Raw genomic sequence first — 27171 nt, 5'->3', positions numbered from 1 at the left:
TCGAGCTCACTCCAACCTGAATTATCGCAAAACAGTCTGTATGCATGTTGGATTATTATGGCTCTGTACATATTAACAAGCTGACACATCATTGCATTCCAGCGGTTCTGGAGGTGTGTTTAGCTTCTAAGGGTACAATGGTTAATTTGAATAACTATAACACAGTGGTTTTTAGAAAAGAGACAACTTTTCCAAAGAAAATAATGAAAGCACACACAAAAATCGGATGGCAGTCATGGATTTGGTAACAAGACTGCATGGGTCTTAAGGAGGCCATACATCAGGCGACTTGGCAGCCGATCAACAATCCAATTCGATTATTAGAATCAAATTGGATGAAAATCGGTGACATCAAGTACATGCCTGACTGACAAAGCAACCATTTTCCATTTTCGGGACAGAAATTGGTTATATTGTCAATCGTGCATGCAGCAGGAGGTCGGGCCGAAGTTGGTTGGTCGGGTGTGCGGCAGTACGACGGCAGATTTTGGAACGAGCAACGAAACTTCAAAACTCCCGTCTCTGCCACCGCAATGAATACATGTGGACCCCGTGTGTTTATACATTACCTGTGCGGTGTCAGCCTCCACGTGGTGTTCGTTCATCTTGCCGGGTTCCGCATACACATGCACGCTAGCGGCACATAGCGTCTGACGCCAGACGCTATGCGCTGCTAGTATGTACGTCTGTATGGCTGTTAGAACCCGGTGAGATTGACAGAAACCGCCTGGAGGCTGACACCGGACAGGTAATGTATAAACGCACACACGGCAGCAGACACAGACACAGCGTGCTCAGCCCATTCCCTGAAGATTTCATGCTGAAATCGGATGGGAATCAGCCTGTAGTATATGGGCAGCTACGACTACAGACAAATTTAACTCTGCTGACAGAGGTGCCTGGCTCTTCTACTGACCACATATGCTATTGCTCCGTTGTTATTGCCTGATGAAGCGGGATCAAACCTGCGAAACGCGTTGCATATTTGGAGTTCATAAATAAAATATATTGACTGTGTTTACTACAGTCGTTGTGTGTCTACTTGGAGGAGGCAAGTCCACCACTACCTCCTCTATTTACCAAGAATTTGGTTTTTAAGCTCATTTAGCTTCCTTTTATCCTTTTGGCGCCTCTGTTCTCCTGCATAATGTGGCTAATCTAGTCAGACTTCAGTCAGCCACTCTAGAATCAGAATAAAATGGAATGAGCTAGTGACTCAAACTACAAACCAGAACAAAGCAGCCAAAGTTTCTAAAGCAAAAGCTCTACATAAGGGCACATCTGTCACAAATTCTTATAATTTTGTTGTTGTTCATAAAAGTGTAACCAGAAAATAGGCAAATGGCCACTTAATGTATGGTAGACTGTAAATAAAACTGTTTTAGGCAAAAGGCATAGAGCCATATTAATCCATGTCATGCACTGATGAGCATCATCCAATCCGAAACAGTCTGTATGTATGTTGGATTAGTTTGGCTCAGTAATATTAACAAGTTGACAAATCATTGCATTCCAGCATATGTTTTGCTATCAGGGACAACAAAGGGATCATTAGCATAATCAGCAGTGATGTACTGGGGGACTCCTCAAATGCTCACCCCTACCTGAATAATCTCAAATACCTTCTGTTTCAAGAAGGCAACATTTTGCTTTACATAGCATTTTAGTAAGGAGGCTTTTTGATCCCATTCAGCCCCTTACATACTCCTAGGAGTTCTGGTTCACCATAAACCTGCTGGGTAATCTGTAACTCTGGGTGTTTCAAGTCCTACCCTACAGAGCCATATTAATCCATGTCATGCACTGATGAGGATCAACCAATCCAAAACATTCTGTATGTTAGATTAGTGTGGCTCTGTAATATTAACAAGCTGACACATAACTGCATTCCAGCAGTCCTGGAGGTGTGCTTAGCAATCAGGGACAACAAAGGGACAATTTGCATATTTCGCAGTGATGCATTGTGGGACACCTCAAATGCTCACTCCAACCTGAATAATCACAAATACTTTCTGTTCTAAGAAGGCAAAATTCTGCTTTGCAAAAGGCATGAATCAGTTATCAGGCAAAAAGATGAACAGGAAGGAGATGTGGTTCCAGAAACAGCCGGGCCACACAGGGCAGTGTGGTATATAAAACTGAGAAGGCAACAGCTATTTATAAGTTAGGTAGACAGTGGTGGTGTCAGTAAGTCAGGCAATAATTTGATACTGTACCGATTCCCACCAGGTTATGGCAAACAAGAATCACTAGAAATGTACTAAGAATCAAATAGAAACTAGAAGACCGAAAAGATACAGAAGAAGGAGATCGTAACCGCAATGCATGCACTTATAACTTTATTTACAATATCATTTTAGGAAGGAAAGCAGGCAGGAAAGATGTGAAGGTAATGGAAAAAGGAAAGAGTAGTATAAAGGAGCACAATGTTACGAACCTGTGTACCCCAGGAGAGAAGAGTGACATCACTTCCTTCTTCTATTACTTCAGCTTGGGACAAAGGAATGTAGTATGGTTCCACAGGCACTTGTTCAACTAGAATACACAAAGTACTTGGTGGTAAGTACAGACCATAAGCAAAATATACAATATTTGTGGACACATTTTTCACTCAGTGCAGTCTTAATATCTGAGTCAGATAGGTCACAAACTCCATAAAGCATCTAATATTCACAACGTTAATCCAAATACAAGCTGTGTGGTAAGCCATTTTAGCAATTTGTACAAAGCTACTAAATATCCAACTACTAATATTTTTTTTCTTACATAAGACACTATCACGAGCACTGTATATGCTGTAAATATGTGCACATTTCAAGTGTAGTAGTTGCAGTGTGAATGTGGAGGTCCAGTGGTAGAAGCATGCCTACAGTTGATGTGCATCTGGTGTTAAGACACATTTGAAGTGAGAGAGATATGGAGGCTATGTATTTCCTTTAAACAATTTCCTGGCTGTCCTGCTAATCCTTTGTCTCTAATACTTTTAGTCACAGACTCCGCCTGGACAAGCATATAGATCAGGTGCTCCGATTTAAGTCTGACTGGATTAACTGCATGCATGTTTCAAATGAGTAATTCAGACACTACTGATGTATGAAAGATCAGCAGGACTGCCAGGCAACTGGTATTGTTTAAAAGGAAATGGCAGCCTCCATATCCCATTCACTGCAGGTGTCCTTTAAACCTTTTTCAATATCAAGAAGGAAAACCTGGGCTCAGATTATGGTCTATTATTGATCAGCAAATGCCTATAAAGACTCTTTCTAGGATTCACACATTGCCAAGTCACAGTAGTCACAGATGCTGAAGAACTGGCTGTGAGGTGGCCATCATCTGGGGAGTATATCAGCCAGAGGGGGTGTGTACTGTACAGGTGCACTTTGATGAGACAGCACATGTGGATCACTGTCACTGGGGGATTGCATCAAACTTTGGAAACAATAATGCACTATGTGAAGTATCATCCGTTAAAGTTATTGCTGTGAAAATGGAGAAGGCTGCCAAGCATCTATAGTCAGAAACACCTGATCTGCTTACTTGTTCAGGGTCTGTGGCTAACAGTAGTATTTCCAGAGGATAAGAAGAACAGTCAGGCAATCTGCATCATTTACAAGGAAATAAATATGTCAGCCTCCATATCCCTATCAGTTCAGGTACTTTAAGCTAGCCAATGACTGCAAGAATCTAATCACTTTCAAAAACAAAACTAATTCTCACCATGCAGGGGTTTCAACAGGTTGTGTTACACAAGACATACTGAACATGCTCTGGGACCCATATTGTACAATCTGCAATAAGGTCTTGGTAAAAAGTGATGAATGATAGGGATTATTTTGTTGGGGAGTCCACAGCCACCTTCATTAGAATCAATCTTCTTGAGGAAGGTAGCTGTAACTGTTGAAATTCATAGACTGAGAACTACTAACATTTATGAATTATTGCGATTTACAAATGTTAACTCTCTATCGCTTTAAGTTACTTAATGTCACCACGATTCAAGCTAGCAGGAAGTGTCTACCCCAGAAAAACACCGGACATGTCAGTGGCCAGATGTAGGGCATTAGTGGAGCAGCCAGGAGAGAGCTACAGATCAGAGCTCCTCCAGAAGTGGCTGAGCTACATGTGGCAGAAAGGGTGGGAACCAGAGGACATACAAGTGGCTTTTTCACAGAACAGGTGTGTAGGCATTACCATTGTAAACATTTTCATAAGAGACATCTATGGAACATGCTGCATTAAAGATCTATGAATAGGATTATTAAGATAATGTGATGCTGGGGGGGCCACACTTTCTGACCACCCAGCGCAACAACTGGCTAAGCAGCTAGACAATGGAAGAGGCTACACAGGTTGTCCTGAGCAACTGCAGCTCTGGGCTTCCGATATCGCTACAAATAAGACAATGGCAGCCCAGTGCAATATTGCGCTGCCTATGGTCTGAGTAACCAGACAAGGAACAAAAAGGAACGGACAGACAGAACGCTAGCAAGACTAAGCACTGCCCTAGTGATAGCAAGCATTCACACAGGCAAGACTACAGGAAAGAACTTAACTTATAGCAACAGCAGCCTATAGTTACGTTCCCAGAAACTACAGTAGCAGGAATGGGAACAAGGCAATCAACAATAATAAAGAAAAATAAACGGTTCAACTAATGTATAAATATATATTAGCAAGTCTGCATATATATTTATCAAGAAACTAGCTAAATCACAAATAAGGTCACACTGAATTACAATAACAGATCTATAACAGAGTGTCAAGGTGACCAGCAGACCAGCGTACTGACCGCTATGACGGGCAGGGTCTAAAATGGGAGGCAGACTTTTAAACTGGCATCAGCCAATGGATGCAAGTATGCAAATTTCCACACAGCTGAACGGTAATCATTCAATCCTGAGCTGGCTTGATTATCATTTGCTAGCTGGCTGTGAATGCAAAGGACCCCATAAGAAATACATGCAGAATTATGTAACAACATGCATGCAGGAAATCCAGGGCTATCTGGCCGCAGCTCAGCTGCATCAAGCAATTGGTGGAATAAGGACAGCATCCTGAGCTGCCCAGAACTGCAGAGCGATTGCAAATGACAATGAAACTTACTGTGAATGCACAACCGAATGCAAGCAGATAAGCCAGAACTATTCGTTTGCAGCTCCACTGCAACGGACAGAATATGCTACTGGAGGGATCCTTACAGATAATCAGACATTATTTTCTATGATCAAGAGTTAAAGCTAAAGCGGACCCGAACCAAACATTTTTTTTAATTAAAAATATTTAGTTGCACCACTCTGACACATACAAAGATAAATAAACACTCCTTCAAACCTATGAGCATTTCAGTGCATGCATTTCACCCTTCTCTTTTCATAACTAAGGTTATACTGGGGGCAGCCATTAGCAATTCCTCCATTGCCAGACACCACATACTCCACCAGTTTGCCGGATTTTGTCCCGGCAATTTGAAAGGAAGGGAGGGGTTCCTACAATAAATGTAAAATATTTTATATTTGTCATCATGCAGCTGAAAAAAGGCTGCTATTTATTATTATAATTTAGAAAATAGATTTTATTTCTGAAATCTTGTATTTTTAATTTGGGTCCACTTTAAGGGCTTATATATGTACATAATCTGCAAGTTTAAAATATTTCCTCCTTCCAATTTACTTTTTTCAATTTACCACAGGTGGCAACATCTTTACTGCTGACAAGGAGCATCACCATAGAATGTTTGTGTGGTCCGAAGACAGCAGATACACCTGGTATCCCAGAGTGCTCTGGGGCAAAAGGCTGCATAACTAAATAGAGTAGACCAAGCTAAACCCTCAGTGGGATGGCAGGGTTACATACCAATATAGCAATCTATACAAATAGATATTTCTGTTGCTAAAACTAGAATAATTAACGTTAAAATTGGGTATTACATGTATAATGCAGCAATATAGTAGAATGTATTACATTCTACTATACTGTATGTCATTGCAGTGCCTCTTTAATTGTACTTCTTTAAATTAGGACTTTTCTGAAATTAATTGATAAGGGATGTAGAAATAAGCTTTGGCAGCAGCATACACATTTGTTTTCTGTAATTTTTATAGCCAAAAGCATTTAGTTTACTATGGAAACTGAACTGATCAATACGACAGCTAGTGAAAGCTGAAAAACAGTCAAACCAGAAAACTGATTTCTAATATAACACACCCATGACTACACTAAAACAAGCAGGTTACCATGGTAGCAATTTATTATGGGCTTTGCATGCTAGTTAAGTTGTTTACTCAAAAATGTTTAGACACACACACACACACACACACACACACACACACACACACACACACACACACACACTTTCAGTCTACAGATCAACTTCTATATATACACTCACTTTCACATTAGCAAACAGAGGACCTGAAATAAATTCCATTGACCTGAACCTGTATTGTATTTATGCGTGCTGAAAACCCACAGGTCTGGAACAAGCCGGATTTGTTATCAAATTAGAAAGCATGCTCAAGTATCGAAGACTTACCATAGCAACCACTGATGTAAGTCCTATTCATTCCTACCTCAGTGGCTGCATGTCACATGTGATACAATAAAGTACACAGAAAAGGTCAAACGACATCACAGAAGGCTCTTCATTACACGCCTGAGCTGCAGAATGTCAAGATGACTCACAATCCCTATCCTTTCTTTATCATTACATTCTTATTGACAGAAACAAGAGGACAGATTATGGCTGCTTTCCTATTCACTTATAAGGAGCAGACTAGTATAAAAAGTAGGAATAATGTGAATAATTTACACTGGAACAAAGAATATGTACAGTAACCAATCCTGTTCTATTTTTAAATAAAACAATGGATATGATTATTTTTTGGAACAGCTGAAGTGAGCTGAAGTCTCTCAAAATCAATGGTTTGATGTTCATATCCCCGTGTGTGAATGTAATGCTCAAGAAAATGCCCCACACACATTATCCTCCTGTTCCTTTACAATAAACAGTCTACACACAAATACTTCCCTCTACGTACTTTCTAAAATATGCCTCCACCCCTATATATGTATTTCATGTAATCAAACAAGTAAATGTCCTCCCACATATGTCATATATTTTCCACGCTTACAAGGGAGTGAGACCAAATATATATTTTCTTCCCCGACATGAAAATACTCCATTCCTATATATACACACACCTACTAATATGCACTCTATACCTCTTTAGAACTATACCAAAACTCCCCTCAGATATGGTCCACAATGTATTATTCCCTCTGTCGCATGCACTTCTTGCTCTTTGAAAAGAAAATGCTCTACTGCCTTAATATGTATACTGTGCACCCTCCCCAGAAAATGGCCTCTGTCATATACATTCTACAATTTTGGCAAGGAAATGCTACTTTATTAAAGCACTTCCTAGGGCTACTTCTGTTCTTCAAGCTCAGCTGCTCTTGGCTCTTTTAGTGGCACTGGTATTCGTAGAAAGAGGGAACTAGAGGGAGGAGGCATGGATGGATCAAGTAAGGGCTTTTCCCCCTAGGTTTAGTATGATTTACCTCTAAACAGCATGTGTCGAACTCCAGGCCTGGAGGGCCAGATCCATGCCAGTGTTTAGGATGGACTGAGAAAGAAAGGAATGTGTTCTACCTGATGGACCACACCTTGCCTGAATCAGACCCATCAATTCATTTGAGCTGTATCAAAAATGTGTGAGGATCTTGGTCCTTGTAGGACTGCTTTGACATACCTGCTCTAAACATTGGAACAAACACATATTCACAAACACAAAGGCATGCCGAAATTTTTTTTGCACAAATGTGTGAAAATATAGGCGCAAATGCCAAAACACATTTTCACCAACTACACTAAAATCAATGGGCATGAGAAAAGTAATTTTCATACAAATAAGAACATAAAAAATTATAAGCATGCAAAAACACATTTTAGCAAAATGTATAAGATGCAGGGAATTTGACGTATGCACAGTCATCCTCCAATTCCTGTTCCCTTTGCTATGCAGTTCAGCCTCAGACCCTGAGGGAATCCTGAAGGCAGTCAGCACTGCAGGCAAAGTTACCTTTTGGATTGGTTGGTGAGTCCACACACAGTCCAACTTCGATTGTATAAACAATCGATACAATCTGGGATCTCATATAGAGGTCAGGTCGCTGCCACCAATCCGCAATTAAAGCATACGGATGCGGGCAGCACGGTGGCGTAGTGGTAAGCGCTCCCGCCTTGCATCACTGGGTCCCCAATTCGAACCCCAGCCAGGTCAACATCCACAAGGAGTTTGTATGTTCTCCCTGTGTCTGTGCGGGTTTCCTACGGGCACTCCGGTTTCCTCCCAAAGCCCAAAAACATACAGATAAAGTAATTGGCTTCCCCCCCTAAATTGGCCCTAGACTACAATCCATACACTACACAATATAGACATATGACTATGGTAGGGACTAGATTGTGAGCTCCTCCGAGGGACAGTTAGTGACTTATATACTCTGTACAGTGCTGCGGAAGATGTCGGCGCTATATAAATACTAAATCATAATAATAATTTCTTTAGCATCAGGCAAAAAATTTAAATTTTGACCTATGTATTTCAATTCTTTGGAGTTATCTAGTTTTCATGGGAGAGTTACCATATTTTCCGCCGTATAAGACGCACCCAGGTTTAGAGGGCAAAAAACAGGGGAAAAATATATATACCGTATATTGTGGCATATAAGACGACCCCCCCATCTTTTCCAGTTAAAATATAGAGTTTGGTATATACTCACCGTATAAGACTATCCCTCTTCCAACACACACTAAATAAAAATCATATACTGGTGCTATGTATCAACAGATACTGGTGCTGTACTGTATGTGGTACCCAGTATATAACAGTATATAGTCGATTGACTGGTTGGATTGGTCAACTCTCCCTCTCCCTAAGTGGACTGGTCAGCTCTCCCTGTCTCCCTGTTTATCAGAGCGGCATGGAAGAATAGATCACGCTGTGCCCATAAAACACGCCTCTTTCACCATCCTTGTATCCTATTTACCTCCTTTTCTGCCTCTCAGATCTTGCACATGTGCGCCTGTGCCGCTTCACTACAGTCCTCAGCAGCGAGATCTGAAAATCGATAACAGGATAGGACGTCTAAATCGGCATCAATGACACCTGGCGTATAAAAGACGACTCCTGACTTTTCAGATGATTTTCAAGGGTTAAAAAGTAGTCTTATACCCCAGAATAAACAGTATATACTAAACTTGGTGCATCCATGTTCCAGGAGCGTCTTGTGGATGTTCTCCCCCAATTAGTGTCCCTACTGTGCCCACTCACGTGTCCTTTGTGTGCCCCCTTCTGTCCCCAGGGTGTCTGCACCCGCTGTGTATAATGAGTAGTGTCGGGAGCATGTCTCACCTAATCCATGCCTCCCACGGTGATTGCAGACCTCTCCTGTCCTTTACGGCTTCCCCTAGTGACAGCTTCTGTTGATGACGTGATTAGCAGAAGCCAACACTAAAGTAGCAGTGCAGAAGAGAAAAGGTCTGGAATCGCCGAGGGAGCCATGGATTAGTTGAAATACGCTCCCGACACTGCCTATTATACACGGGGAGCAGGAGACACACAGGGGGAGAGGACACAGGGGAGGGGGGAGCAGAGACACAGGGAGAGACAGACACACTCAGGGAGGACCATGCAGGGAGTCCCAAATAGCGCAGCGAGTCGGCGGTTTGTATTGGCGGGCGTTCATAAGTCGGGGATTCCCCGCATTCGGCATATAAGATGCTGGGAATTTTTCTCCCAATTTTGGTGGGAGAAAAAGTGTCTTATACATCGGAAAATACGGTAAATGGTTTTGCATCATTCAGCCCAAAAGTTTCAATCACATCTTGTATATTCTAAAGAACACCTGACCGAGACAAAGCTACCCAAGATAAGCACAGGTATGTTCATGCCGGATCCACATACCTTTGTGCGCTGTCCGTTCTTCTCCTTGTTCCCCTGGTCCGCATAATCACTCTTTAAAAAAGAGGTACTTTTTCGTTAGCCGGGCGCAACTTTAATTGGGCAATGTAACAGAATACTCTGCCGGCTTCAGCTCTGCCTCCTCTCCTCCCCTTATCTATCTCCTAAAGAACACTGGCAGCCGGGGACATGCGTGTCCCCCCCAGAGTATTTCGTTGTGGCAGGGAATCCTGCCGTTCGTTCCTGCAGAGCAGGTGCATGCAGAATCAATGTCTGTAGCCTCCCCATTCTGCTTGTTTCTTGCGACGAACGACTCTGGGGGGACATGCGTGTCCCTCACCTGCCAGTGTTCTATAGGAGAGAGGCAAGGGGGCTTAATTTGTAAATTAATTAATGGGTACTATTCCGTGTGCCGGGGGGAGTCGAGGAGGCAGAGCTGAGCCAGCGGAGTATTCTGTTACATTGCCTGGTACTATTCCGTTAGGATTCCCTGCCGCGACAAACGACTCTGGGGGGGGGGGGGGGGGGGCGTCACGCATGTCCCAGGCTGCCAGTGTTCTATAGGAGAGAGGCAGGGGGAGGAGAGGAGGCAGAGCTGAAGCCGGCAGAGTATTCTGTTACATTGTCCAATTAAAGTTGCGCCCGGCTAATGGAAAAGTACCAAAAAATATATGACTTTGGGATCAAGTCAAATTCTCTAATGCTTTTAGCCATAGACCCTGAGCAAGCATACAGCAGATCAGGTGCTGACTCAGCTGACTCAGGCTTTACTGGATTAACCATATGCCTGTTCCAGGGTTTTGACTCACACTACTTATGCAATATGCCATAAGATCTACAGGGCAGCGCTGTACTGGGGACAGCCGTGTCACACAGCTGTCCCCCTGGGGGACAAGAGAGCGATCGGCTTTCATAGGCAGAAGCCTATGACAGCCGATCGCCGTAATTGGCTGGCTGTGGGGAGGGAAGGAGGGAACACCTTTAAAGAAACAGTGTTTTTTACTTAAAAAAACACGAAAAATAATATTTATCAAAAAAAAAAAAAATAAACATGGGGGAGTGATCAGACCCCACCAACAGAGAGCTCTGTTGGTGGGGAGAAAAGGGGGGGGGGAAATCACTTGTATGCTGTGTTGTGCGGCCCTGCAGCTTTGCCTTAAAGCTGCAATGGCACATTTTACTAAAAATGGCCTGGTCACTAGGGGGGTTTAGCACTGCAGTCCTCAAGAGGTTAAAGAGAATCTGTAGTAAAAATAAAAAAACAGATACCTAAGGCGAGAGAAGGTTCTGGGCCCTATAGAGCCTTCCTGTTCTCCTCACAGTCCCTGCATTCCAGCGCTGGGTCCCTGGTTCAAATCTCCTGCCGCGGGATGCTTCGGAAGCACTTGGGCTCCCCAAATGCGGCTCTGTACTGCGCACGCATGAGTCCGCGAGAAAGGGGGCGCTCGCGCGTGCGCAGTACCGGGCGGCACATTTTCCAAAGACTCCCGAAGTCCACCAGAAGCGGAAGAGAGCAGTCTCTGGACCCATGGGTAGGAGACTGCTAACGGGGGAGCCTGCGGGGGAACCTGGGGACCATGAGACGACCAGAAAGGCTCTATAGGACCCAGAGCCTTCCCCCGCTCCTTAGGCGAGTATGTGTTTTGTATTTTTATTTTCACTTCAAATTCTCTTTAAGTTTGACGGGATTAGCAGCATGCTTGTTTTAAATGTGCGATTCAGACACTACTGATGAATAAAAGATAATCAGGACACCTAGTAATTGTTAAAAAGGAAATATGCCAGCCTCCTTCTCAATTCAGGTGTCCTTTAAGTTCTGAGCAAGGCATGTTTTGCCTCACTGCCTTGACTGCACAAATCTGCTTTTATTTGCTTGCACTTTGCAAATCACAGTACCTTCTGGAAGTTTCCATTTGTCACTTTGTTCGCTAAGGTGAGTTGTGCCTGAACCTCTAACTTGTTGGCAGATGTGGTCTGATTGCGCAAGAAACACTCAGCTCATCAGGATCTTGTAGGAAAGGCTTTATTTGTGTATCACACACACATACACACACATATAACAGCAGAGCTCAGCAATCTATCATAACGGAAAAACAAACTACTACCATAGACTGCAGCAACATAACAGACCATGACATGCACATCAACAGAATGCACAGTATCACCTTGTGGCCATTAAAGAGAAACTGTGACCAAGAATTGAACTTCATTTCAATCAGTAGCTGATACCCCCTTTCCCATGAGAAATCTTTTCCTTTTCACAAACGGATCAACAGGGGGCTCTGTATGGCTGATGTTGTGGTGAAACCCCTTTCACAGTGTGAAGTCAGGACCATGGTCCTAACAGTTTCCGGTCTGTGAACCTCATTGCATTGTGGGACATAACAGCTGTTTACAGCTGGGTCCAACTGCCAAAAAAGCAAGCAGCATCTCCTTCCACTGACATCACCTGCCAGTAGTAAAAATGTCACCATGTGGTAAATGTCAATGTAAATCAGGGAGAGATATTTTACAATGGGAAAACGCTGGACTAAATCATTTATACATAATTATTGTAAAAATTAAGCACTTTTTTATTACATTATTTTCACTGGAGTCCCTCTTTAAGCACACACAGGGGCGCACACACACTGTAAGCAATAATAACTGTTGCAAATTCCAACAAACTGAACCAGTCAGCTTAACTTGCAGCTCTGGAAGTAATAACATCTAGCAGCAACACACTTTTAAACGCTGGTAAACCATGAATGTGATTTGTATATTGCCAGCAAGTACCACATCCCTGGTATCATCCCTGTCTAAAAGAACAGAATGCTCCTAACCTCCAGCACAACACTTGCAGCTACTGAACCACTAGCCAAGCTTCTAGAAATGCTCAGAATGTACTTCCAGCGTTTCTGTCTGGGAATCATAAAGATGCAGGAGCATCGAAGTTTCTGCATGCTCATCTCCTCCCATTCTGGCCATCTGAGTGTTCACCACTTCAATCATCACCTCAGAAAGAGGTGGAGAAAGGTGACCAGCAGCAGTCATAGGTGGAGGAGGATGTATTTGTGGCAGTTTATAAAGGAGTCAAGTGGCTGGAGTGCCACAAAGATTTCTCAAAATAATATAAAAAGAGATGGCACGTTATTTAAAAACAAACTTGCAGAGGTAGTTTTGTCAAGATCAATCTCATTAAGTAAATTCAAAGGTAAAAATGTGCCTCCTTTGATTTCAAATGCTGGGCTATGAAGCCTCTTGAGGCATTAGTGTATTACATGTTTTTTTTTTTTTTTTGCTGTGTTTGCTGATGATCTTGCTATTTTATGGTGTCAGATTCAAGGCCCACGGGCTGAATGAGGTTCTCCTCACCATTTTATGTGGCCCTTTAAAGGCCTAATCTACATGCAGCGCTCCGGCGGCTCGATTAGCCGCCGGATCGCCTCTTCGGCATCCCCGCGCGTGCCCGCCGCGTCCCCGCCCGGCGTAGCTTCTCTTCTGCTCGATTCCCTGCCATTGTCCCCTCGTAGGGAACGAGCAGGGAATCGGCGGTGGCAAGATCCGACCTGTTGGATCTTATCAATTGAGCCGCATCAGCGGATCGATTGATAAGCCAAATCGACCTTGGATCGCTACGTGTAGACGTAGCTTTAGAGCTTTAATTTGGTCTGACTTAAATTAGGTCTTTGCCAATTGAAAGCCCACAGTGCGTATAAGTTACATGGCACACAATGCACTTCGATTTCATGACTTGCTACTTCAGTATTTCACAGCTGTTCTTTTTCAACAAGTAGAGATGATAAAAATCAACAATTGATCCCAAAATGACCAAAAAGAGAGATGTCATTGCTGAAAAAAGATAATTGAATAAAAGATGGGAAATGAAATATATTTGCATGCCTCGAGAAAACAAGTCAATATGTATTTTGTGTTATAAGGCAGTGTCGGGGGTGACGGAGTCCAATAGACATGGGAAATGAGCCACCAATCATGGAAATATGTATACTAAATATATGTAAAAAATAAAATAAAATAAAAAAGTACACAAGGCAAAAATATGGGCATCAAGGAACAACCCACTTAGTAACTACAGAACTGCATAAAATGCAGGATAAAATGGATGTAGCATTATTCTATTAGTAAATCTGTGAATGACTGGTTTCATTTTCAAGCTATTAATTTTTAGGTCTACAAAATGTCCAATAAATTTCAGGAAGGTTTTTGGCTGGTCAGCTCTACAGACATGGCGTAGGGAAAGCTTTTGTTACAGTGTTCTGGTGTGTAAAACCACCATGAGAATTTTAACTGAGAATTTGCAGGTGGAAACTCACATTCTATATCAATGCAGTTTGATAAAACTCTATGATAAGGCCCTGCATCCCACCCAAAAAGAAGGTGACATCAATGTGGGTAGAGGCTATATGAAATTTTTCTCTGAGAGTGAGCATCTAATTAACTCTGAGCTATGAAAAAGCCCTTCAAACAACGTTAAGGTCTGCATGTTCCTGTGAGGATAGGAAGCATTTATATTAGCATAAACTCTAGGAAGTCTGTATTTGGGATCAATAAGCAGGTATCAAGTTTTGGGTGATGCCTATCCTGTCAAAGATGGTGAGCCCAGAGACTGACACAAAATTGCCCGGGACACTATAATTCCATTGCCATGATCAAGAACATGAACATTATCACTAAACCACCATAAACATGGACCTTGACACTACACCACTATAGATTCTAACTGTAACATTACTACTGTAGCACCATGAACACTGAAATAGACATAATGACTATGCCACTATGGGCATGGACATAAATATTACCCTGTGAGGAACAATTATAACATGGACATTATCAGGTTATTACAACACATCCATGTAATAAAGGCGCTGAGAAATGTGGGCACAGGGCAAAGCCGAAAAATGTCTCACCCCACTATTGCAAAAATACCGGAGGCTTTAATTACTATTCCCCTCTCCAGGCCGCCATGGATTCCAGGGTAAAATGTAATATTAGATGGATATTGACCGGAGGACAGAAGCCATTGTAGCACCATTACCAGTTCACCATCAAGGACATAGGCCCATATGCAATTCACTTTTTCACCTGAGTTTTCTCCTTGGTGAAATTTTCAGACTTGTCAAATAAAATGCACTTTGAACCATCAGCAACTAAACAAATACTCAAAATAGTTTTTATAGTACTTTTCACCTACTTTTTGTTACTTTTTCCATTGCAAAGTACTAAAACTTTATTATAAATCAAAGATGAATAATTTTCTTTTAGGAGAAAAAGTACATTGCATACGGCCCACGGTCTGTTTTTTGACATGGTCTCTTTTTTGTGATAATGGTCCTTTTTTTCCATAGCCATTTGCTTTCCCCAAAAAAAGAATATGAAAGCATTTGGCCCACTGCTGACATTTTACAGACGTACCTGAATAGACTATCACTAAGGCAATCATGAGAAGTTCAAAATTACTGTTATGGGTAATGGAAATTCCATGCGTCCTTTACAACAGGAAGACCACCAAAAGAATGTTCCATCTTCTAATAGTGACAGTAAACCTACAGAAGAAATAAATAAAGGCTCCCCCTTCCTACATCAACCTACTGCGTGACTTATCACTATACCCACCAGACAGACTGTCCAAATGGGGGGGCATTTTGGTTGGGGAGGGTTCATGGAAATACCTTTTGTAGGTAAAGCTTGATCTTAATGAAAGTTAGTCTTGACCTTAGACAGAGAATCCAGAGATTCCAATAACTGTCCCAATTCATAATTATGGATAACTGAAGGTGTGGATCTCGACTGAACCCACATCCCAATAAGAGACATGGCTTGCCTTATCGTTAATTTAGAATTTAAAACAAGCAGAATGCCATTTTTCATATTCAGATTTTTGTATCCATGGTAAGAAATGACATCTGCTTTACTTGATGTAAATGTATTCCCAAAAACAATTGCTGCTGAGAAAACTCTAGCTCTAACCTTTATACGGGAGTTTGCCCACTCTAGCAACAGGTCCTTATTTTTTGCTACCCAAATCCACATAATGCCAAAGCTTCCAAAAACAATTATGGTAATATGCATTTGAGAAGTCAATAGAGATCATGAAATGATCTTTCTCAAGTAACAGTATCAAGGATGCCACATAGATCATCCTGAACTTATTGTGAACCGTTAACAGTTGGCAACATTTTCTGTTTAGTTATGGTACTTGAAGAGGGTGGAATAAAAACCTTCCAGTTTCTCCAGCTCTGGAAATCCTGACAGAAGACTGATGTGGAAGAGAAATCCCCATCTGTTGCATAACTTTTTGCATCTCTAGGTTTTGTAACCCTTCCTTCAGTAATTTGTAATCTGTTTGGAACCTGAAAGTATCAAGCGGCATAGAAATTTGTTCTGGATTATTGTTACTAGACAGAAAATTTGAAAGACGACCTTCAACAGACAGATAGCATGAAAGAGGAAACCTGTTTATTACTTTTTTGGGATTGCCAATATTTACTCAATATAATTCCTTCTTTGTTTTTACCCTTTGAACAAAAAAATAATAATTCTTATTTTTATTTTTTTCAGTTCTTTGTTCTCAGCAGCTCTACTGAGAGCAATTTCTAGTCCGGAAAGAAATAACAAATCTTCTTCAAAGGTATAGCACATAAAAGAAGGTGTCTCCATCCCAACCTTTGAGTCACAGAGCTCTTCTGGCACAATTTACCAAAGCTAAGCTCTTTGCACTTATCCTGCTTTTCTGGAAGCATCTGATAAACTTTGATGCCATAATAAGTGTTGGAATGAAATCTAGCAGCATTCTACCTTCTGAAGCTCAGTTAACCATGCGTAAGGCATGTAATAGTGCGTGCGATAGCCAAGCTAAAAAGAACAACTGCCAAAACTGCATCCCGAGATCTTTTCAGAAAAAGAAAATTAATATCTGACAAATCTTTCAGTACTCTCGTACCCTCAAATGGAATAGGAAAGTCATAGGTTTAGAAATTCCATTATAAAGGTTTAGACACTTAGTCCATTTCTGAGTTTGTCTAATCAAGAGGAAATCTACAAATAGGTAATTTTTTATCTGGCTCCTTCGACTCAAAAGAAATCAATTATTTCACAAAACCAGGAATTGAAAACATATTACCGTAATACTGGCTGTTGTGTAACATACGTTTCATACTGAATGGTTAAAGAATCAGATTGTTCCGGTTTAAGATCTAAAGGGGCTCTATTTAACTAAAACAATTCATCTGTATTATCATGTAAAAGCTAAAGACTTTTTTTTGTGAGACAGATTCCTCCTTTCGGACGGTTAAAGCACCCTACTCATGCTAGCTATCATGAAAGTATTCTAATGAATTTACCCCTGTGCATGCCATAATTGTGGAATCCATGTGGGCTACACGAGTACTAAGCAGACTTAAGCCATGTACACATGCTAGAGTAAACTTGGCCAAGGTGACTAATAACTGCCTCTGCCAAGAATCTACTGCACGTAAATCAGCTCCTGAATATATAAATTATGTGAACGGCCGTATCAATATAATTAGCACCACTCTATCGAGGAGAGCCCTCCTGGAGAAGTTTGAGGAGCCTTTAAATAGTAATGGGACCAAGTGGCTCTACAAGTGCTTATAAAAAGTTTTATTCATATAAAACACTAAAAAGAAAAGAGCATGGTGTCCTCTTTTAAAAAAAAAATATTAAAAACTTGAAGAAAGGAGGTAGTGCTCCATCACAATATTCCACCAATCAACTCAGGTAAATGCTCAACGTGATCACCTGGCCTCAGCCTATGCAAATCACATTGGATACTGATATGGTCTGATTGTATGTGGACCCAACAAAATCAACTGATTGCTGCAAGTATTACACTCTAGACCCCGGAGCCGTGAGTAACCAGTAACCAGCCTTACAAACATCAGTGTGATTGAAAATACAGCTCACAACATGCAGACTTCAGGGACTTGATCCGTTACAAGCTGAGCATTAAGTTACACAACAAGCTGTAGCACATGAATGGTCGTTCATAAATCCCTATATAGTGATAGAAGAATTAACAGATGTGCAGATGCCCACAGGCCATCCCCAGAGCAATCAGCAGCACTTACAAATCCACAAATATTGTCATGTGAGACTTGTGTTTAATCCCAACCAAACCTGAGCATACACTAATCTAGTCGCACACACAGGGGATCGGTGGTGCGTAATTGGACACATATGAAACTCCCTGACACTCTCATAGTTCAGAGTCTACTCAAATGCTGCTTCTTAAAGAGAATCTGTATTGTTAAAATCGCACAAAAGTAAACATACCAGTGCGTTAAGGGACATCTCCTATTACCCTCTGTCACAATTTCGCCGCTCCCCGCCGCATTAAAAGTGGTTAAAAACAGTTTTTAAAAGTTTGTTTATAAACAAACAAAATGGCCACCAAAACAGGAAGTAGGTTGATGTACAGCATGTCCACACATAGAAAATACATCCATACACAAGCAGGCTGTATACACCCTTGCTTTTGTATCTCAAGAGATCATTGTGTGTTTCTTTCCCCCTTCTGCTCTCATGCACTGAAGTTTCAGGCTGCTCTTTTCTTCTTGCAAACAGCTTTGCCCTTGTCTGTAATCCTCAGTATGTGAAAGCCCAGCCAGCTCAGAGGACGATTTATCCAGCTTGTAAAAGATAAGAGAGAAAAGAGAATCTGCCATAATCTAAATAACACACAGGCAGTGTGCAGAGAGGGGCCTGGAGGGGGAAATTCATCACAGAACCACAACACTGAAGAACTTGGCAGCCTTCCAGACACAGGTCGACAAGTCTGACAGGGGAAAGATACATTGATTTATTACAGAGACTGTTATAGTAGAAAGTCCTGCAGTAAGCCAGAACACATTAGAATAGCTTTTGGAACTTGTAGGATGATAAAAAACAGGATGCAATTTTTGTTACGGAGTCTCTTTAAGAACAAAGTCACACCAAGTGTTCTCACTACTTAGAAATGTGGTGAGAGCACTGGAAAGACACCCCACCCAGCCAGATACCAAAAGAAAAGTTATAAAATATCTGTTCTGTCTCTTAAGTGAGACTGCAAAGCACTGAGGAGGCCCTTTAAATCTTAACCCCCTGTCTCAATTAGGAGGTGAAGCACTCTCTCTGTGGACCCCACCACAGAGGATAACACGGAAATATATGACAAGAGTTTCCAAAATTTATAACAGGTACTTGTCGGACAAACATTTGTACAAGCACAAAATTGCTGTTGCACCAGACATGAGCCAACATAAGTGTTAGTACAAGTTATTACAATTTACAGAGATTAGCATAGAGGATGGCAATTGGCTTCTAGTTAAGAAAACTTTATTCAGTTATTAAAGAGAAAAACACATGCTGAACCTCTTTGACTGTCAATGAGCATAAAAATCAAACTCATACACAAATACATCACACACTAGGAAAAGTCAGCGAGCCTGAAACAAAATGGAATCTTAAATTAAAGCAAAATTAAAAAAAAGTAAAAATGACTAAATCTGTAAAGACAAAGCCAAGGAAAATAGAAAAAAAAGCTAGGCAAGAGCTGACATCCAAAGCCTACAATTCTGTTTTAACTTAAAACACTTGCTCTCAGTTATTGTGCCATGTGCTGCATGACTATTGGCTAAATATTTTATTATGCACAGTCAATACAAGGACCTGGCAACATAAAAACACACAGAAGTTGTGCAATACATTACCTGCTGCTCTATATAGTATCTTGGGTTCAAAGAAAATACATGGATTTTTATCCTCAATGCAGGAAAGCAGCAAACCCTTTGCTTGGATTGGACTTCTAGGTATGACGACCTGCAATAGACAGGATAATACGACATTATGTCAATGACTGTGACAAAAATAACAAACATAAGCACAATAAATTTACACCATCTGAATAACTAACATTGTTTTTTTTTTCATTTGTAATCCAACTGTCATGACAGAAACATGTTACCACTGCTGATGTCCTTACAAGACGAAAAAACAAAAACAAAAAAAACACCTGTTTCTTGCTATATAGTTGTTTCCCTGTCTAAAATGTCCTCTAAATCATCCACCTAAAACTTGAGTGCTCAGGTGTGTTGGCTTGGCTGGCACTTTCCTGATGTACACACTTGTCCCAGTGGAATGGCTAAAAGAGGAACCCTATGCAAAACGTAACAAAGATATGCTCTACCCACGAATCTGTAAAAACAAATGAAGATATTGCTCTTAATTTGCAGTTTTGTTAGTTCTTGCATTTTTGTGCAGAAATTGTTTGTTCAGATGACAATGATTCCGCACTTTCCCTCTCACACACTCAGCACTTCTCTTTACCTGCCCCGAGTCCTCAGTCAGCCCTCGGGGTCCCCCATGCCTGCCGTTCCCTCTCAGGCACCCCTTACTGCTCCTCAGTGGCCCAGCAAAGACAGCCTGTCCTCATTATCTCTCAATTTGCCAACAGCCCTCAATCAACTCCAACTCTCTCTCCCCAACACCCACAGTTTGCTCCAGTACTCTTCTGTACCACCCTGCATTATTAGTTAGGACTACGGGTTTCCCATCCACCCAGAGCTCCTAGTTATCTTCTTGTCGCTATTCTACCTATGCTGGTGAGTGCCTATCACTAGAACTTGACATTCACTAGAATCTGCCTGGGGTTTGATTAGTTCTGTGTAAAGTTCCTGTTCAGACCAAGGAGAACTCTATTCCATGCAGAGCCAAAAAAGAAAAAAAAATTGACTCATTAAATTTCTCATCAGATCACTTTCGGTAATAGCTGCAGGTCATTGGTATCTGCCTGTCATTACAAGGTCCTTTTCATGCACTGCATTGGCATGCCTTCTTAACAGAAACCGTGAATTGTGAGTATTGCTGGAGCGCAGCTTAAAGCCACAATCTGGCAAGCTAGGTTTTGCAATTCCACTCATCTACATGCAACCACACATGTGGCTATGGCCCTTTTGTCCTGTCTCCATGGGAATGTCAGCAGCCAAGAAGCAAGGTGATGAGCCAACAGATCTAAGCAATGTTCTGGAATCAATATTACAAGCTCAATTATATGGTCACTAAGGTATATTACTATCAATGAGCTAACACGCTGCTTATCATTTTTGATGGTTTGTGTGGTTGTTATTAGATGCAAAGTCGGTCCATGTTCTTCTAGTATTATGAAAGTTTTGAATGTAAATGTACACATCTTGAAAACTGATCCATCGAATACCACCTCAGCGGGATTAGTTTGGTCCATTTTCAAGCTGCGTAAATTGATTAACAAAATTTGCATAATCCTGTATGAACCTGGAACAATTTGCACCTCCTTGACCATCCCTAGTTGTTATGATGTCATATAGGGTGTTAACCTATCTAAACTGTACATGTGTACAGTATATGCATGCCTGCTAAAGGTTATGGATTCACTGTTACACTGTATTGGAATACCATAAAGAAGATGAATCCTGAGCTGAAATGCAGCTAGTGCTTTGATGAATAATCTTTGATCACTTCTCATCTCTAATCTGGTGTGTTGCCCTTTGTGGATATTTTGCAGAACAACTGCCTGTTGCTGGAATTATTTGTATGTCAGTTATATCTGCCTGCTATTGGTATTCCCTTATCTTGTTTGGGCAGAGGCATAACTTCAGTATTGCTGTAAATTGCCTTTTCTGCTATGCTTCTACAACATATGCTGTATGACTGCAGCTATTCAATAATGGTTTGTATCATGTAATTTTATGCATAGTTTGTGTCCGTCCAACTGCTGGATTTCACAGAATATAAAAGTATATTAACAATAAAAAATAATCTGCATATCACTTATTTGCATTTTGTTTATAATATATGCTTATGAATGGTATTATCTGCATGCCATTGATACCTACCTGTTAATAAAATCTGCCTTTTTATATCTCCATTTACTGGCCAGATCCACATTTAATTTATGTCTATTTGTTTATTTATTGTTTGTAGCATCTACCTATTGCTGGTAATAACTACACATCATCGATATCTGCCTGTTAGTAACATCTGCACATTATTGTAAATGGTTTATTTTTGTTAATATATGCATGCTAAAAGAATTGGACTATAACTATCAATAATAAATGTCTGTTGGTGCTGGTGGTGGGTGCATGCAACATACGTGCAGTAGTCACACATGGCCACCAATATGTGTTAATTACAGGGCAGCCTTTTTCCCCAAACTATATCTGCAGTCCCCAATCTAAGATATAGTGTGGTTTCAGGGCCTGCTGCCAGTAGAAGCACAAAAAGTGGTTGACCGATTACCCGAGTCTCTACATTATTTATTTAACTTTATCAGTTTATTATCAGCATTATTTAACTTTATCAGTTAGCCATTAAAAGGTATTACTTTTACAAGACTGTTTTTTTCTACCTACAGAGTCTCTACACAATTTGACTGTTAAGATCAGACGTCTTAACGCATGTGTGATGGGACAATACATTTGCACCGTTCCTGAAATAAGTCTGTGTGCGGACTCTTCCACTGATCTTTTTGTATTTATGGCAGCTTCCATATCCTTCACACTTCAGGTGTCCTTTAAGGTGTCAAGGTGTCCACTCTTGATATCGTGCCTAGTAAAGTAAAGACTACCAATTTGATGCAGTGTACAGAGCACTGTTGCATGCATATTTTTAGAGCACAAACAATGTGTAGCCGTTCCAGTAAAAAAAAATGCAAGGAAATGTCACAAAAAATGATGTGCTGATGCTGTGCATTTGGTGTAAACCTAGCTCTACTGGTTCAGGATCTCAAATGAAATAGCTTGGTAACCTCCCTCAGAATGTTTTAACCAAATTAAAAGAAAAAAATACATATGGAAAACAAACTTAAAAACATATTCAATAGCTGCCAGCCATGACATGTGTTTTCATACAATTTGAATATCAGATTAAAGATTATTGACATTTCCTATGTCAATGTTCATAAATATGTTTTGGGTGTTCGCTCTGATTTTTAAGACTACATAAACACATAAATCTTACCTTAATGCCTGGTGAATGAACAAAAAATGCCTCAGGACTCTGCGAGTGATAAAGTGCACCGTGACCCACACAGCCCCATGGAGCTCTTATGGTCAGGCTCCCACAATTAAAAAGGTCACCAGACCTGTATCGATATTTTGCAGCTTCATTCACAATCTGCAATGCAAAGTAAAACAAATAACTTGATCAGATAAAAACAAATAAACAATGAGCAAATGTCATAAGAAACTAGCCATATAGAGAAGATATAGCGTGCAGAATCCGCCACTGATCAGCTGGCAATATATGTACAATATTACGGTAGTGCATAAAAGTAGTAAACTACTCCAGTAGTTAAACATTCAACATGATCTCAAAACCTCCTCAGACGTGACAACCAAGCCTTACCAATTTCTAAAAGTAAAAGTGGGTGATTATTAAAAATATTAATGACAAAAATGAAGATTTATGAGGAGTGAAGAATGATGATGAGGAGGAGTGGATGGAATGATAATTATGATTGCTAAATGATGAATAACAGATAAATAAGGAATGAGGAGAATTGAAGATGATGATGTATGTTTATTAAAGGATACCACAACTGACATGTGGCATAATGAGATAGACATGGGTATGTACAGTGCCAAGCACACAAATACTATGCTGTGTTCCTTTTTTTCTTTCTCTGTCTGAAAGAGATAAATATCAGGTATGTAAGTGGCTGACTCAGTCAGGAAGTGACTACTGTGTGACCCTCACTGATAAGAAATTCCAACTATAAGACACTTTCCTAGAAGAAAATGGCTTCTGAGAGCAAGAAAGAGATAAAAAAGGGGGAAATTCTTATCAGTGAGGGTCACACTGTAGTCACTTCCTGTCTGAGTCAGGACTGAGTCAGCCACTTACATACCTGATATTTACCTCTTTCAGGCAGAGAAAGAAAAAAAGGAACACAGCATAGTATTTGTGTGCTTGGCACTGTACATACCCATGTCTATCTCATTATGCCACATGTCAGTTGTGGTATCCTTTAAAGACAACAGTTATCTGGCGTTGTTTCATTACAAAACCTTTTCTGCCTCATAACTGGATGATGAAATAAAGTTAGAATTTGAAGTTTAAATTTGAAGCACTTACAGTAAGTATTAGAAATCTGACATTACGACAAGTTTTGGGCTAGTCCCTCTCTCCATAGGGGATTCAAAGCAGGGCCTTTGTTGTTTATAAAGACACTCCCTGAAAAAAAATGTATACAAAGATGCTGACCAGCCTCCCTGCTCACCGTACACTTTTTGGCAGTTGGACAGAGCAATTGCTATTCACTAAGTGATTTTGAAAATAAAGAAAACCCTGAGAACCCCCATGAGGAGATGGCCTAGTTCAAAACCTGTCAGATTTCTACTACTTACTGTAAGTGCCAGCAACATAGGAGAAAAGTAATTTATGGCTCATTTTACTCTGGAAGAAACACACTTCTTATTTGTATATGCTTACATATATTTAAAATGTTATGATTTTCACGACAGTGGTCCTTTAATTTCATTATCACTTGTTTACATTACTTATTTCCTAATATTTAATACAATTTAACAATAATGCATACATGTACACATAAATTCCTTGTTTCTACAGGAAAAAGTGACGGAACGAAATAACATTTCCTTAAATCGATCAATATACGTCTTTTATTCAACAATGTCGTCATTATTAGCATGATGGACTGAACGAAACCTCACATGACAAACGTTACATCGTTGGTGTTTGTATGTAATCGTAGGTTAGCATGATACCTCATGTATGGTTACAAATTCTTAGACATTAAGAATATTGCTTATTTATAAAGATGTTTGACATGGTTTGTATTTAGTCGCTTATGATGCCAAATGAGAGATTTATTGATTCTTTACTTTAGCTTTACTGAAGCTGTGACAGAGCAAAATGAATGATGGTTATCGCATGTGTATATGGACCTTCAGAAGATACTGTATAAGGCTTTGCCGGCTGCGGAACAACTATTCTGGCAAAAGAAAGCAGTAGTCAGCTCAGTCTTATGGTGTCCATTAACGGCACAATTTATTCATTCAGATTCAATTTTTATTATCAAATTATATAGAAAAATGCGCCAAACTGGCGCAAATCATTGAGAAATGATTCTTTTGTTGATTGGAAAAGAAAAAAACATTGATCCGAAAGTTGGACTTTATGATCGAATCGAATTGTAAAAAAAATCTTTCTGTTAATGGAAATAAATCGATAATTGCCGTTTGATAAGTTACGATCGTTCAAATTGCAATGAAAGATCGAAAAATTGCACAGTTAATGGGCAACTAAAGCCAGAGCTCTTGATGCAATCCTCAACTTTACATGGTCATCTGAAAGCCCTGGACATTGGCAGTGGCCGTATACCAGTTGCAGAAGACTACATAAGTGAGAAGACCACATATAAGTATTTCTGAAAAATGAAGGTATTTGGAAAGATTAAAAGCTCAAATCAAGTTGATAAAATTTGATGTTCTGTGCAAAAACAAAATACCATTAACACATGGAAAATCATTTTTGACCTCACTAGGTTAACAGGAAGTCACAAAAAAGTTGTGACGATATTTACCAAAAGAAATAAAAAAAGAAAAAGATAAAGAAAACAAATACAATAAAACAGCATTAAATATTCCATTCCGCAGAGACAAAATTCATAAATATCTGAATTCCCTAGAACAGCCAGCTTACTTTTTTATTTTAAAGTCTGAACTGGAAAATTAAACAAAGTAAAGAATATTCAATGCAATAAAAAAAAAAAAAAAAAAAAGATTGCTTGTTAAGGGCTGAAACAATTCTTGTTGTATACAACATGATGAATAATTGTAACTGAGGTATACGATTTACAAAAATGAAAATGCTTGCAAAAGTCAACGGAGCTGGCGCAGATGGCAGAGAATTTCTACACTAGGAAAAAAATACACACAGCAGATTGTGTGAATAAAACAAACAGAACTAACATAGATGTGAGTAACAAGCTGCCAATTACATTTTCACACTACAATGAATAGTGGAAGCCAAAGCAATTCAAACTTATTTGATATATGCCTGCATGGCTGTATATACATTGTGTGAATACATTCCTCACCTAGGACCGCTAATTAAATACATGCCTGATTTATGAATGCTGCCTGATCTCTGTTCCTTCACATCCCAGTGTTAAAACATGCTCTAACCTAACCTCGGCTGAGATACCACTGAATTATTTAGAAGTTCTAAAATGTGAGCTGCAGTAAGGGGAAATATACAATGCAATATATACACACATACTATACATACACACATACACATATACACTGATAAATGTGTCAGTACACCTACATGAAAAACAAAATCCCACAATGGTTTCCGAAAAAAATAACTTGAGGCTAACAAAAGCAAATTATTTTTCTGCATTTAACAAAAAAAAAATGTGACTTTGCTTCAGAGTTTTGATTCAATTGAGTATTTCAAATAATAACAAATGAAAAAGGCCCAAAAAAACCCCGCACCTGTCAACAGGTAGTTTTGCCCAGTCTTTCTAAACAAATTACTCCAGCTGTGTCAGGTTTAAAGGGTACAAACTCCTAAACATGTTTTAGGCCTGGGGCAAACCAGAGGAGTTTTTCTGAGCGTTTTGAGTTTTTGAAACCTCCTGCTAATGTTATCTATGTGTCTATGCACACTGGAGCGATGAGGTTTTGTAAAAAAAAGCCCATAGCATTACATTGGGAAGAGCTTTTGAAACCTCTAGCGTTCGGGGAGCTTTTATGGTGTGTCTCAGCCCTTAGTTCTTTCTAGAGTGTTATTGAAATCAGGGCTCGTAGAAGGGCATTTCAATATGATCCAAAGTTTTGTTCTACGCCACACTGAGTGCTTTTTTGAGTAAACAAAAGAAAATACATACACACACCCCTTCTAGTGTGATACAATTATAAAAGATAAACAGAAGCATTAAAATGCACTTACACTTGTATGAAGATTAAAGTTCAGCGTACTAGCCAAGGTAAGTAGCCGGGAGAAGAATGCCGTGGCCAGTGGTGTCACAAGGACAGTCCATCACAAGCTGGTTCAAAATTCCCTCCTGCAACACTTGTCTACACGATCTCCAATGGGAGAAATCTATGTAGCAACGTGATTCCAAAGGGGGGGGGGGGGTGGGGGGGGGGGGGGGGGTCATTAGCCCTATAAGGGCTAATGATCTCCATGATTAATACAG

The 27171-nt window shown here is 40.2% G+C and overlaps 1 protein-coding gene across 1 annotated transcript in view; it reads right to left on the bottom strand.

Annotated features, from left to right (window-relative positions):
• The window catches only part of BCKDHB (branched chain keto acid dehydrogenase E1 subunit beta), a 301660-nt gene that overhangs the window by 142082 nt on the left and 132407 nt on the right, over positions 1 to 27171 (bottom strand). Inside the window, exons 5-7 of the mRNA XM_068279381.1 lie at positions 22959 to 23114; positions 19673 to 19781; positions 2438 to 2535 (exon numbers count right to left, since the gene is read on the bottom strand). Of these exons, the coding sequence (XP_068135482.1) occupies positions 2438 to 2535; positions 19673 to 19781; positions 22959 to 23114 (363 nt within the window). The remainder of the gene's footprint in view (positions 1 to 2437; positions 2536 to 19672; positions 19782 to 22958; positions 23115 to 27171) is intronic.

Source organism: Hyperolius riggenbachi, chromosome 4 (genome assembly GCF_040937935.1).
Source record: "Hyperolius riggenbachi isolate aHypRig1 chromosome 4, aHypRig1.pri, whole genome shotgun sequence".
NCBI lineage: Eukaryota > Metazoa > Chordata > Amphibia > Anura > Hyperoliidae > Hyperolius > Hyperolius riggenbachi.
Note: the sequence above shows the minus strand (reverse complement) of the source record. Positions and strands in the feature narration are given on the sequence as shown.